Below are 15,172 nucleotides of genomic sequence, written 5' to 3' on the forward strand. Positions count from 1 at the left end.
CAGTCTCATCAGCCTTTCATATTTGATGGGTGGTTTCCAAACTCATGCATTTACAGATATATTATCCCATGCAGGATAAAAGTAGAGATCTGGTAACTATTTATTTAATTTGGTCAGGCAAGGCAGTCAAAGCAGACTTCTCTTGCCCAAAAATTTACATGAAAGGACTGAGTTGTTTGGGTTGACAGCCTAGCTTGGCCAAGTTAAATAGCTCATTGCCAAAACCTCCACTTTACAGAGGTGTAAAGACCCAGTAAGTCTTTGACATTCAATAGAAAAACAATAGTCATGTATTATTTATAGCTAGATATAATATCAAAATGGCACTAGAGAAGCAATTTTTTGGCATATAGTGGTAGAGGGCACAGCGCCAGTCTAAATCTGATGCTTTTATTGTTGTTTTTATTATGGTCACACCAATGACTATCTAGTTGGAATTCCCAATTACTCAGGAAACCAACCTACTGTATGTGATATACATATAAAAAGCATCCTGAAAGTACTTGGTTACACACATCCTGAAGGTACTTGGTTATAAGGTTTTATAGAAAACATAAATTCTTTAAATAAATAATGCTCTAAGTTATTTTTATTTGCTAGAAGACTGATTTTTGGTAAGGAGCAGCATCTAATACCTTGCAGAAGTACTTAAGCATAGGAGACAAATTCCACTGATAATTGCCATTTCAAGTGTGATAATCAGTTGAAGTATTTTTTCCACCACAGTAAAACATACAAGTGAAGTGCAAGAGAAAAGTTCATATGGATTATATTTTGCTGCTCACAGCTTTTGACACAGTCAAACATCTATGAAAAGTAGTTGGGTTCAAAACATTCAAAAGAAAGATCTTGGCAGATAAGGTCACCCACTGTCACTTGAACCATGGGGGGTCACAACACAGTGACTGGACGAAGTTGTTCCAATTGGTTTTCCAATGCAATTCGTTCTTGATGAACCTCCTGAGTTGTACAAAACAGAAGAAAAACAAAAAAGCAAAGGGGTCATTTCTTGAATTCATTCCTACTTCATCAGATATTAAAAGGAAACTTATAACTGGACCCACAAATACAAGTGCTGTATAACTCAAGAACAGGAAGACTGGGAGGTACCAGATTTAATGCTGGTGACCAGACAAAAGGGGCTTCACAATTTGTAATCTCTCAACTCCTTTCTGAAGACAATGAAATGAAACTGACCTACTCCCCTCTACCACCCTGCCCTAGTTTTAGCTTGTTTTAACAAGATCAGTAGCTGGTAGAGAGTGTCATTAAAAATTAAAAGACTAGGAGACAGCAGAAAGCAAAAACAGACTCCTAATACTGAGCAGTGAGCCAACAGGACTTAAATTTCTAGTTGCAATCTCTGGCTTATAATTCAGCACCATACTCAGTCAGGTCTGAGGGCCAAAAAGGTATGCTAGTGGCCCCTCCACCAAAGTCTCATCCAGGTCTCTGCACAACGTGCAGAGGTGTGTAAGGTACGACATCTGGGTGAAAGGCAGAAAAGAGGCTAAGCAATCTGCTATTTTGGAATTCAAACTTTTGGGCCTAAAAGGGATATTCTGGCAGGAAGAGAGGGGACACACAAAAGTATTCAAGTAGAATTAGTCAAGGTGGGAAAGAATTCTGTATAAAGGCTGAATTGTGAGATTCAGAAGAATCAGCATACTAATAGTCAGTATACAACTTCACAAGTATTTATTCACATGCTCTCGTAGCCACCCAGTCAGAAGTCTTTTGGTTTCTACCTCCTACAGGTGAGGTAATGCTCTAGCTGTGATGGTATCAGCAAAGAATATGCCAGATCAGAGCAATAGGGCTTACATTCAAATGACTTGAGAAAGATAATAAAGTTAAGGAACAAGATACTCCCAGAAGGAAATAAGATAACATAATAGAGAGTAACAGAGGGAGATCTGGGAGAAAGGAGAGAGAGTGGCCTGGGAAGCCTTCTCAGAGTTAGCACTACTTGAGCAAAGACTTGAATGAAATGAGGAGTGAGCCATATGAAGATATGGGGGGAAGAATATTTTAGAGACAAAATGGCAACTGCAAAGGCCCTGAGGAACGAGTGAGTTTGGTGAATTTGATGAACAAAAAGCCTGTGTGACCAGAGTAGAAGGAACAAGGAAGACATTGGCAGGAAATGAAGTCAGAGATTTAAGCAAGGAGTCAGATCATACAGGGCCTTGTGGGCAGAGGAAAGAGTATGGAAGTGTAGGTGGGGTGGTACTGAGGGTTTCTAATCAGGGAAGGAACACGACCCAACTTAAAATTCAAAATTTTCATTCTGGCTACTGTGTAGACAGTGGATTACAGCAGGGTGAGAGTGGAAGCAGGGGAGCAACTGGGAGGTTACTGCAGGGACCCAGGTGAGAAATGAAAATGGCTTCCATCAGGGTAGAAGCCATAAAGATGAGGAGAAGTGGATGAATTCTAGATAAATCTTGAATCTAGAACTGGTAGGACTTGCTGATGAAGTTGATGGAGGAGAGAAGGAAAATCTGAGGATGACTCCTGGGAATTTTGTATGAATAAAGTAGCTGGCTGGTAGTGATATTGAGAACGAGAAGATTAGATAAGAAATGAGTATTTCAAGGATAGGGTTGACAATTAATTATCTGAGATGTGTATTGGATATCTAAGGAGAAAACATTGAGTAAGAAGTTATATATGCAAGTCTAGAGCACAGAGGAAAAGAGAAGTAGGGCTTGAGACATAAATTAGGTTTCACTAGTTTATGAATGGTCTTCAAAGCCATGAGACCATACAACATCATCTAGCAAAACAGTATAGATAGAGGTTTCAGGTAAAGATGGAAGACTGACTAGGGGTACCACACTCTCTCCCTCCTGGAGCACCACTAAAACAATACAGCAACTTTTCAAAGTCACGGACCCACAAGACAGGGAAAACAAAAGGGACAAGATGATAGCAATAAAATTTGAAAGCTGAGTGGCAAACTGGTGAATGGTAAATGACTTAGGAAATCCAGGAAAACAAATGTGTGCATTCTGCCAGCTTCTGAGTATGTCTATTCCAAGCATGCATTCCAGAGCTAGGGAAATAACCACAGGGTGAGTTTGGGAGTCCACTGGGTCCACTGTGAGATGAACATAAGCTAAAACTCCATTGATCACCTGATCTCCCTAAGCCCCAACTCTGATGGGCCACAGTGACACTTTGCATCTCCTGGAATTAGTGTCAGTTCAGAGCCAGGGTCTAGTAATTCCCCAAAAGTCTAATTATTTCCCTTCCTCTAATGCACAGTCACCCTGGTAAATGGCAGCAGGGTCCCTTTGGGAAAGGCTAGGAGAAAGATTTACAGTATAAATTTTTGGCTGCACAGTGGGGTCCTTCCTTAAGGAGACATACATGCCCCTTCATCATTCAAGAGGCTCTGGATCTATAAACTGGCTTAGCCTGGGAATTAATTGAGGGGCTATGACTATAGTTCTGTTTCAATGATTCTTCAGACTTCTGCTCACTAGACTGAACTTTTCCACTCATACAGATCAAGTAAAGAAAGCTGAGTCCCATGCTAACATGAAGAAAAATAAGAACCAATTTGATTTTACATAGGAGAATTCCTGAAAGACTCAAATTGGCAACACCAGATACCTATGAAAGTGGGAGTACATAAGGGGACATGGGGGCTGGCGAAAACAAGCGCTGGCTGAAAATCTGTTTCAGAAGCAATTAGGTCCCCAGATCATTCCTGCCACCAGGGCAGAACGCTGAAGGTTTATTTCTTGAAAAGGTACAACAGAGAGCATCTGAATTAGCAAGAAACAAGCACAGTTGAGGACAAGATACTGGGTCAGAAATAGGGAGAGTGAATGAATATCCTGGAATGCTGAGACCTACAGCCCTCCTGCTCCACGGAACCAACTCTTTCCCTACATGCAGGTGACCAAAACAGTCTCCACTCTGGAGACTTCAACCAGACCAAGAGGAAAGAGCTCATCATACTCCCTTTAGGGGTTCCCCAACTATAGAGCCGAGCCAAACTGCCAGACAGTGAAGCTCAAAGTTGACAAGCCTCACAACGTGCAATGAACTTCCAATCAGTGTTTTCGTCTTCCTTTTAAATATGAGCAAAGAAGGGTCATCAGATATCGGAGGAAAGCATCTAAGACAAAGTACATACAACACAACACAACACACACAAACAAACTATTCAGGAAGAAGAAAGAAAAATGACCATAAAAAAAGATCACAATGAGTTCTGCACATGTATCCCAGAACTTAAAGTATAATTAAAAAAAAAAAAAAAAGAAAAAAAAAAAGAAGAAAGAAAAATGACCATAAAAAAAGATCACAATGAGTTCTGCACATGTATCCCAGAACTTAAAGTATAATTAAAAAAAAAAAAAAAAGATCACGACAATGAAACAAGAATAGGATATCATCAAAAATAAACAGAAAACAAAAAATTATTGATTATTAAACAACAGAAGATTTAGAATATATAATTAAGTTTCCGGAAATAGACAAAAATAAAGAAGAAAAGGTAGGAAGAAAGAGAAAAAGAAAACAGAAGAGAAAATATGAGAAAATTCGAGAACTAAGCTAAGAAGTCCAATGTCTGAATATCAGTAAGGGAGAATGAGAAAAAATGGGAGTGAAGGCAGGGGGGAGGAAATAATCAACAACAAGAAAAATAAAAATAAAGAACCCTCCAGAACTGGAGAATATCGGTTTCCAAATTAAAAGGGCCCACCAAATATAGAGAACAATGGATGAAACTGGCCTACCCCAAAGCAGAGGGAGAGAGGAGAAAAACCAAAACCAAACAAAATGCAAAACAAAACAAGTTCACATACAAAGTTTTATAAAACAGAATGAACTTTGACATTTAAAAAACAATTTTTTTTGAATTATCATAGGGTAAAACAATTTTTTTATTTTAGTGTACAGATTCGTGTAACCACCACCACAAAGAAGATACACTACAGTTCTACCAAACCCAAAAGTTCCCTGGGACTACTCATACAAACTCTCATCTCATGCATAACCCCTGATAGCCACTGATTTGTTTCACATCACTATAGTTTTACCTTTTCAGGAATGTCAAATAAAAGGAATCATACAGTACATAACCTCTTGATACTGGCTTGTCCCACTCTGCATAATGTCTGAGTTTCATCCAAGTTGTGTATCATTTCTTTTCTCTGTTGAGTACTATTCCATTGTATGAATGTATCCCAATTTATTCATTCATCTTTTGAAGAACATTTGTGTTGTCTCCAGGTTTGGGCTATCATGAATAAAACTGCTATGTACATTCATATATAGATCTTTGAGTGAACATAAATTTTCATTTCACTAAGGTAGAGAGACTGCTGGGTCACACGGTTAGTGTATGTATAACTTCATAGGAAACTGAATGATTTTTCAGAGTGGTGGTACCATTCTGGATTCCCACCACCAGTAAATGAGAGTTCTAATTGCCAGTACTTGGTGATGCCACATTTTTTTGTTTTAGCAATTCTAGTATGTGTATAGTGGTATGTAATTGTGGTTTAAATTTGCCTTTCCCGAATGGCTAATGATGTTGAATATCTTCTCGTGTACTTATTTGCCATCTTTATATATTATTTAGTGAAGTGTCTGTTCAAATCCTTTGCCCATTTTTAAATTGAGATGTTTTGGACAGTTCTTATTATTGAATTTTAAGAGCTCTTTATATAATTGAGACATAAGTCTTTTATCAAATATGTGGTTTGCAAATACTTTCTCCCACTCAGCAGCTTGTCTCTTAATTTTCTTAACTATGTTTGGCAAAATAAAAGGTTTTAATTTTGATGAAGTCCAATTTTTTTAGTTTTTCTCTGTTATAGATCGTGCTTTCGGTGTTATTTCTAAACTCAGATCATGAAGATTTTTCTGTTTTCTTCTAAAAATTTTATAGCTTTATGTTTTACATTTACGTCTATGACTCATTTCAAGTTAATCTCTGTATAGATGTGAAGCTTAGATCAAGGCTCTTTTTTTAAATGCAAATGACAAATTGTTATAAAACAATTGTTGAAAACTATTCTTTCTCACTGAATTGATTTTGCACCTTTGTCAAAGATCAAATGGCTGTTTTCATGTGGTCTATTTCAGGACTCTGTATCCGATTCCATTGATCTATGCATCAGCATATTGATTACTGGAGCTTGATAGTAAACTTATTCCTCCAACTTTGTTCTTCCTTTTCAAATTTGTTTAGGCAATTCCAGCTTCTTGGCCCTTACATATAAGTTTTGGGATTAGCTTGTCTAATCACAAAAAATCCTGCTGGGATTTTTATTGGTTTTATAATAAATCTATAGACTACTTTGGAGAAAAATAACATTTGAAAAGATATTTCATAAAGTAAGATATGAAAGGTAAATAATCACAAAGAAAAGTGGTCAACATAATTAGTCAGCAAGGAGATGATAAAAACTATATCACTACAGGGCTGGCTAAAATTAATAATCATAACACCAAATGTTGGCAAAGATGTGGAACAACTGGAACTCTCATACATTAGTGGTAGGAGTACCAATTGCTACAACCTCTTTGGAAAACAATCTAGCAGTTTCTCAGAAACTAACCACATACACTTACCATGTCACCTATGAATCCCAATCCTAGGTATTTATCCAAGAGAAATGAGAACATATGTCCATACAGAGACTTATTCAAAAATGCAGTTTTATTCCAAATTGCCAAAAACTGGAAACAGCCCAGGTGTCTGTCAATAGAACTGATAACCAAACTGTAACATATTCAACCAATGGAATACTACTCATCAATAAAAATGGATGAATTACTGATACACACAACAATATAAATGAACCTCAAAAACATAATACTAAGTGAAAGAAGTTTTATATGAAAGTATAAGTTGTAAGACATCACTTATATAAAGTTATAGAGCAGGCAAAACTATGGTATAAAAATTAGAATACTGATTGCCTCTGTGTGGGTAGGGCAGGAATTGACTAGGAAAGAGCATGAGGGAGCTTCCTGGGGTGATGCTAATACTCTCTATCTTTATGGGTGTTTGGATTCAGTAAGTACATGTACTTGTTACAAACTCAGCAAATGTACACTTAGGATTTGTGCGTGCGCTGAGCGCGGTGGCTCACACCTGTGATCCCAGCACTTTGGGAGGCCAAGGCAGGCAGATCACGAGGTCAGGAGATCGAGACCATCCTGGCTAGCATGGTGAAACTCCGTCTCTACTAAAAATACAAAAAAATTGGCCGGGCGTGGTGGCAGGCACCTGTAGTCCCAGCTACTCGGGAGGCTGAGCCAGGAGAATGGTGTGAACCCGGGAGACGGAGCTTGCAGTGAGCTGAGATCCGGCCACTGCACTCCAGCCTGGGCGACAGAGCGAGACTCCATCTCAAAAATAATAATAATAACAATAATAATAATAATAATATTTGTGCATGCATTTTGTGTAAACATTTTACATCATAAGAAAAAACTGTAAAAATATATTGAACTCCAGCTAATTATACGCATGCTAAAATATTTAGGGAAAGTATACAGATATTTGCAATTTACTTGAAAACATGTCAAAAATAAGATGAACTGATGGACACAAGGATAAATGGGTAGATATGTGATTAAAAACAACTATAGCAAAATGTTATTGTAGAACTGAAGTTATGTCTATACAAGCAGTCACTTATTATTCTTTCAACTTTCCTGTATGTTTGAAAATTTTCATACTAAAGTATTGGGGCAAATGAGGTTGGGGTATAAAAGTGAGGTCAGGGAAGGAAGAGACAGCAGAAAATGAAAACAGGAAGCACCCGTGAAGCATAAGGAAAACCAGGAGAGTGTGGTATATCAAAAACCAGTTATAAAAGCAATTTGAGAGGAGGAAATGATCAATTGTGTAGAATTCTTCTGAAAAAATTAATAATATTGGCCGGGCGTGGTGGCTTAAGTCTGTAATCCAAGCACTTGGGGAGGCCAGACGGGCGGATCACGAGGTCAGGAGATCGAGACCATCCTGGCGAACATGGTGAAACCCCATCTCTACTAAAAAATACAAAAAACTAGCCGGGCGAGGTGGCGGGCGCCTGTAGTCCCAGCCCCATTGGATTTAGCCCCAAGACGGGTGTGAGTGGAGGAGGACAAAGCCAACTGAAATGGAAGGAGGAGAAAAACACTGGTTCGAATGTAAAGACAATGAATAAAAACCACTCCTAAGAAACTTGGCTGTAAAGGGAACCAAAGAAATGGGGCAGTAATTGGCCAAGTGTAATGGACAATACTGGAGCACATTTACGTGTGAATGGTGAATGATCCAGTAGAGAACTGGGGGATATAGTGGGTAGAATCATGTCCCCTCAAAATATATGTTCAAGTCCTAACCCCAGTACCTGTAAATGTGACTTTATATGCAAATAGGTTCTTTGCAGATGTAATCAAATTAAGATGAGGTCATGCTAGATTAGGGTGGGTCCTAATCCAATTATTGGTGTCCTTATAAGAAGATACAATAAGAAGAGAAATTTGGACACAGACACAGAGAGATACAGGAAGAAGGCCATGTGACAACAGAGGCAGAGATTGGAGTGATGCAGCTATAAGCCAAGGAACACCCAGGACTGCCAGCAACACCAGAAGTTGGGAAGAGGTAAGGAAGGATTATCTTCTAGAGCCTTTGAAGAGAGCATGGCTCTGCCAATATCTTGATTTCAGAGTTCTAGCCTCCAGAGCTGTGAGAGAATCATTTTTGGTTATCTTAAGCCACCATATTTGTAGTATTTTTGTTATAGCAGCCCTGAGAAACTAATACAGGGGAGAGTAATGATGAAGAGAAACAAGGGTGATGTCCTTGAGAAGGTGAAATAGAACCATTTGCAAGGTACCAGAGGAGGAGCCAGCCTTTGATAGTACCAGGGCCACTTCCTTCTACTGAAATAAGAATTTACGTCCTCTCTTTCAGAGAGGATGTAAATAATTAAGGGCTTACCCAGAAGCTTTGGGTAACAGAGAATGCTTCAAACAGCCTTCGTAATAGATTGTCTTTCCTTTTAACTCACACACAATATGAAGCCTACATAGTAAAGTCACTAGTCTTCCTCTGGCTATGCAAGAACCAACCCGTGAAACTTAAATATAGTAATTCTCCACCTTCCAAAAAGGGTTTGAGAACAAAGAGGCGAGTCTTATCAACAGGGATGGAACTAAATGGTCAGCCAATTGTCACATCAGATCACTGTACATGATAGATATGGAGACATCACTATGCACCCCACCCCATAAATATGTACAATTATTATATGTCTATTAAATAAAAAAAAACTTTTTAAAAGCCAGGGAAAAGCTTGGTCATCCAAATCTGGGACTCATTCCTTACCTTGAGCTGCTGCTGGAGCTCACTGTTCAGCCGAGCCAGCACTGCATTTGCCTCTTTATTTTTGCGGATAGCAGTTTGAATGGCCTTCTTCTGTTTGGAAGACTGCCTACAGAAAAGCACAAACACTTCAGTGAAAAAGGACTTAGAGGTCTGAACCCTTGAGGGTCAGAATCTGGTTCATGAGAGGTGTTAAACTAACAAGTGGTTAACAACACAGGGCTCCAAAAATAAAATCTCATATTCACAGGCGGTCAGGCAGACAGACACCAAATGAAACAAATTTGTTGGGATGAATTATTTACACCTGAAGTAATTCCCATTTTATAACTTGAATAAAAGCTTTGAAGTGGGCCTTTTCAAACATTTGTGTCCCATTTATTCCAAGACATTTTAATAAGTATTTCTTCCTGACAAACCATATTAACTGGAATGCCCTTTTCGTGTAAGAATTAATAGCACTTAAAAGACCTGCAGGTGTCCCCTGTGGACAAGTCTGAAGGAAAATAATAGAAGAACATTCTTTTTCCCAAAAATTCTACATTAACTTAGCCAGACTACCTACCTCTACCTTATTTATTATTAGGCATGAATGCCTAAGTATAAGTGTGTGTGTGCATAAATGTGCACTCATGTGTATGTGCATAGACCAGCATGTATCTGTGGCACTTGAGAAAAATACAGAACGTTTTAATACCAGTATGTCCCAATTAACAGCAAATTCACAGAACAGGCATAACCAGAGTGACCACGCATCCTACTGTGCCCATTACAATCTCCATTTGAACTGTCTGTTCAGTATAAGTACATTAACACTCTCTTTACTTCTCAAAACCGTTCATGGTTGGGATGATAAATCAGTGTGGTTACCACAGGGATAATCTACAACCTTTCATCCCACAGCAAGAAACACCGAATTCTTAGAGCAAAAGAGCAACTGATGTTCTCCTAGAAAAACAGCCATATGTGCCATCACTGGGAGATGGGTTCTAGACAAGGGCAACTGAACTAGAACGGACTGTGACCACTTTACAGATCTGATTGATATTGACAATTGGTTGAGTGCGGTGGCTCAGGTCTGTAATCCCAGCACTCTGAGAGGTCGAGGCAGGATGGTCCCTTGAGGCCAGGAGTTTGAGACCAGACTGGGCAACATAGTAAGACTCCGTCACTACAAAACATAAAATGAAATTGGCTGGGTATGGTGGCTCATGCCTGTAGTTCCAGCTACTCAGGAGGCTGAGGGGGAAAGGATCACTTGAGCCCAGGAATTCGAGGCTTCAGTGAGCCACGATCATGCTACTGCACCCCAGCCTGGGTGACAGAGTGAGACTTTGTCTCTAAAAAATAAAAATAAAAATAAATAGAAATTGAAAAGACAACCCACAGAATGAGAGAAAATATTTACAAAGATGGCTCAATTTTCTCATATATCTGACAAGGGAGTTGTATCCAGAATATATAAAGAACTCATAACTCAAAAATAAAAAGATTAATAATCCAATTAAAAGTGGGCAAAGGGTGTGAATAGACATTTCTATGTCTACTCACATAGAAGATAAACAAATGGCCAATAGGCACATGAAAAGATGATCAATGTCATTAGCCACGAAAGAAATGCAAATCAAAACCATGAGATAACACTTCACACTCACTAGGATGGCTGTAATAAAAAAAAAAAAAGGTAAGTGTTGACAAAATGGAGAAATTGGAACTCGCATACATTGCCAACAGGAACATAAAATGGTGCAGTCACTATGAAAAAGTGTGGTAGTTCTTTGAAATATTAAAGATAGAGTTACCACATGACCTAGCAATTCCACTTCCAGGTACAGACCCAAGAGAAATGAAAACGTAAGTCCACACAAAAACATGTACACAAATAGTGGCACTACTCTTAAGAGCCAAAAAGCAGAAATAACCAAAATGTCCATCAACTGATGAATGGATGAATAAAATGTGGTCTATCAATACAACGGAATATTATTCAGCCATAAAAAAATAAGTCCAGATTTATGCTACAACTTAGATGAACCTTGAAAACATTATGCTAAGTGAAAGAAGCCAGTCACAAAAGACCACCTTTCATTATTCCATTTATGTGAAATGACAAGAATATGCAAAGCCATGGAGACAGAAAGGAGATTCGTGGTTGCCAGGGGCTGAGGGGGAAAGAGAGAACGGGGAGGGATTGCTAATGGGCACTGATACTATTTTAGGCATGACAAAAGTTAGATTGTGGTGATGGTTGCATGACTTTGTGAATAAACTAAGAACTACTGAATTGTACATTTAAAAACATGAACTGTATGCTATGTGAATTACATTGCAATAAAGCTGTTATAAAAAAGAGAAAAAGAAAAGATCTCTGTATGAACTCCACCAGATGCTCTGACAACTACTCTGGAGAATGTTAAGCCACTGAGGACTAAAATTAACATGAAGCTGAAATTAAAGTGGAGTGCTGGGGTAGAACATGGAAGAAAACTGAGCCATCTCTGTTCCTGATAGGGATTCACCTTCCAGGCTTTTAACAGGGGCTGGAAGATGGTCAAAGCTCTCGGTGAATGTGATGAACAAAATATACTTCCTCTATGGACTTATACCACCAGGGACCTGTCCATTTGAGAAAAAAGAAAATCGCCTGAAGGAGAGGGCTGCAGAGATTCAGAACGGGACTTTGGCTTCAAAGACAAGTTGCTAACATCTCCCACAGAACCTGCTGCTTTTTGTTCTACAACAGTGTAAGCAGAAGAAAATCTGCAGCAGCATCTGAGACCTGCAAGACCCCAAAAGCAGGGTCATGATGGGTCTTGAGAATTTATGTTAGTGACCAGTCAGGCTCACTTACAGTCAAGTGACAGGAGCAGGTTTCTGTCCTCAACACCTACCTCAATTTCACTACAAAGAAATTGAAGCAAGTGATGGCTCTTCTCAAAGCCAAAGTTTTACAGAGAAGAATAGTTTGTCCAGAGCATCATTGTCTCAGTCCCTGGCCATGTCCACAGATGTCTCCACCCTCCCTCCAATACCTGTTCCAGCTGGTTAGATAAATATAATGGAAGTTCTGTATGTATCCATTCTGTGCTGAGGCGACCAACAACAGAAACCATCACACACCACACCTACTGAAAGTGTGTCTGTGGGTGAAGGAGCTAGCCATTTGCCCTGACGGAAAAGGAGATAACATGGGCAGAGAGGCAAAACTGCCATTTACAATACTGTCGTCTTGCCAGGAAAATCTGGGCCCTCACAAGGAAGAGGGGTAGGAAACAACGGAAGGTGAGAGGAAGGGAAAGAAATCAAACCAAACCAAACACCACAGCCTAGGACTTGCCTGCCCCTTTAGGTCAGGTTAAGTCCTATAGCTTATAAAGCCTTCTGTGTGACTGGGAGGCTTGAATCCCATCACAGAGATGAGCAACATAAAACCTACAACCATGAAAAAAAAAAAAAAAAAAACTTAAAACCATGAAATCCTTCTGTTGGTGTGCATGTAAATGTCAACACATTTACATATCTGTGTACATCTCAGAGCGAGATTCCTACCTTGCTCTTGTTTATGTGGTCTACTTACTTTTGGACTGTTGGGTGCGGTTTCACGGTTGCTGCAGAAGCTGGCCCACTTGAAGCGGTGGAAGGCTCTTGGTTTTCTGTAGCTTGATTTTCTGGTCTGAATTTCCTACGAATGGGCTTTGATGGTGGCTGAGAATACGGTACATCCTGCGGATTTAAAACAAAATAAAAATTAAAAGTTAAACATTTAAATATTCCCTCCACTCTTCCTGCCAGTGTCCCACATTCCTTTAGCCCCAGCCCCAAGATCAGGAGGGTACTCTATTTACTGACCCATGGCTCAGCAAGAACTGGGGGGACACAGGCATCAGAGCCCAGTAGTCTTCCCTTTTTTCTTTTTCTTTTTAAATGTTTCAAGAAGTCTATTACTTCTTGTCACCTGAAACTCACACAGATCCCGTGTGCATCTCACACCATGGGGCCTTATCTAACTGAAGACAAGATAGGCTCCTGCCTCACTCTGAAGCCTTTTAAAACCTAAGCTTTGGAAGTTTTTAAAGGTCTTAATCATATGCTCATCATTCTTCCATCCCCAATTCCTACATAAAGTCAAGAAAAAGAGCCACAGTGTATTATGGAAGGACACAGTTGGCCTGCTTCCTTGGAGGACTCTACCTCACCTGTGCTCCTGAGTCCAAGGCCCACTCTCTCTGAAGGGAGAAGAGCCTTGGAGGACAAGAAGAGGGTGAGGAGATGAATGGAGAGCATGATGAGTGAGGGGTACTTACTGAGTAAATGACAGGTGACCCAATGGCATGGCTGGGCAGATGCCAGGTGAAAGTGCCATGACGCAAGAGGAAACCATGGTACAAAGACCAAGAAGGAGAGACTACCCCACTCCAAGAGGCACTCATAGAGGCTTAGCAGGTGGATGGGGTTTTGTTAAAGACATCTGTCCCCCTCCACAGCCCTTTTTGCTCTTGCCATAAAGAAGGCCACCACGTTTAGCTGCGGGGCTAAGGAGGTTGAGTATGTACTGTCATGTACAAAATGACATCAAGGGTCAAGCCCAGGAATCTTCAGGACCCCCGTCTTCACAAAGAACCCACAGTCTAGGAAATCTGGATCACTGACATTCATTTCAAGACACAGAAACCTTAAAACAATAGATCAGCTAATAAAGATAAGAAGCCCATGGGTGGGACTCGCAATGCCATCTGACAGCATCCTCAGGCTGACCTTACCTTCTTTGCTGGACTACTTTCTGCAGCCTGGGATGGGGCTCTGCTCAGCTGTGGGAGTAACTCGGCCTCTGACACTTGTTCAGACTGTAGAAAGAGATCAGAGAGAGGACAGAAATGCAAAAACACAATCACCTAAATATATAATAAAGAGCACTTAGGAAGATAGTCACCAAGGGAAAACTGATTTAGGCCAAGTTGCAGCCAAGAATGCTTACGTCTGCTGATCCTTGGGAAAAACCTCCTATAGATGTTGCTATTAACTAACCCTCCTTCTCAGATTGTTCAACCTTAGGAAAAGGGATCATGGGAATTTCTTCTGTAATTGAACGTATGTATTGCTAAAGAACTAATGCTTCACAACAACAAACTCTAAAAATAACAAGGCTTATCAGAAAAACAGGGTTGAAAAAAAGATTTTAACTTGAGCACCAACAAAAACAATCATCATCATTAAAAACTCTGATTTTTTTAAATGTTAAATTTCTAATAAAGAAATACTCTATGAGCAGTGTGAAGAAGAAGTAAGAACTATCTCCCAGGCCAACCAAAGCCCACGTGCTGCTGCATCCCCGGATCCAGTACCTACATTCCACTGCAGTGGCTGCCACCACGCCCAAGACAAAGGCTGAAGGGGACGCTAACAGAGACAAAACCAAAGTAAGGACAAACCACAGAGAAGATCTGCAAGGTTGTCTGCCAAACCTGCTCCTCCAAAGCCCAAGCCTACAGAGGCCCCTGCGAAGAAGGGAAAGAAGGTAAAGGGGGAAAAGGGAAAAGCCCATGCTGGCAAGGAGGGGAATAACTCTGCAGAAAATGCAGAGGCCAAAACAGAGCAGGCACAGAAAGCTGAAGGCGCTGGGGATGCCAAGGGAAGTGTGTGCATTTTTGATAACTGTGTATTTCTGATGACTGTGCAGTTTGAAGTATTATTTTGTATTGAGTTTTATAAAAATGCAGAAATTTTTTTTAAGCCATGTTGTTAGCACACCGAACACATCATTGTTGTTTTATGGAGAAGGGGCATACGTCACTAATAGAATGTCTCTGAGGCCAGGCA

The 15,172-nt window shown here is 39.9% G+C and overlaps 1 protein-coding gene across 3 annotated transcripts in view; it reads right to left on the bottom strand.

Moving 5' to 3' along the window:
• Positions 1 to 574: 574 nt before the first annotated feature.
• The window catches only part of REPS2 (RALBP1 associated Eps domain containing 2), a 200,979-nt gene continuing 186,381 nt past the window's right edge, over positions 575 to 15,172 (bottom strand). For all 3 annotated transcript variants that reach the window (XM_011940240.1, XM_011940239.1, XM_011940241.1), the window contains 4 exons: positions 14,116 to 14,199; positions 12,933 to 13,078; positions 9,359 to 9,464; positions 575 to 960 (listed from right to left, as the gene is read on the bottom strand). In XM_011940240.1, the coding sequence (XP_011795630.1) occupies positions 892 to 960; positions 9,359 to 9,464; positions 12,933 to 13,078; positions 14,116 to 14,199 (405 nt within the window). In that variant the 3' untranslated portion in view covers positions 575 to 891. The remainder of the gene's footprint in view (positions 961 to 9,358; positions 9,465 to 12,932; positions 13,079 to 14,115; positions 14,200 to 15,172) is intronic.

The sequence above is a fragment of the Colobus angolensis genome, unplaced genomic scaffold (genome assembly GCF_000951035.1).
Source record: "Colobus angolensis palliatus isolate OR3802 unplaced genomic scaffold, Cang.pa_1.0 Scaffold188, whole genome shotgun sequence".
Lineage (NCBI taxonomy): Eukaryota > Metazoa > Chordata > Mammalia > Primates > Cercopithecidae > Colobus > Colobus angolensis.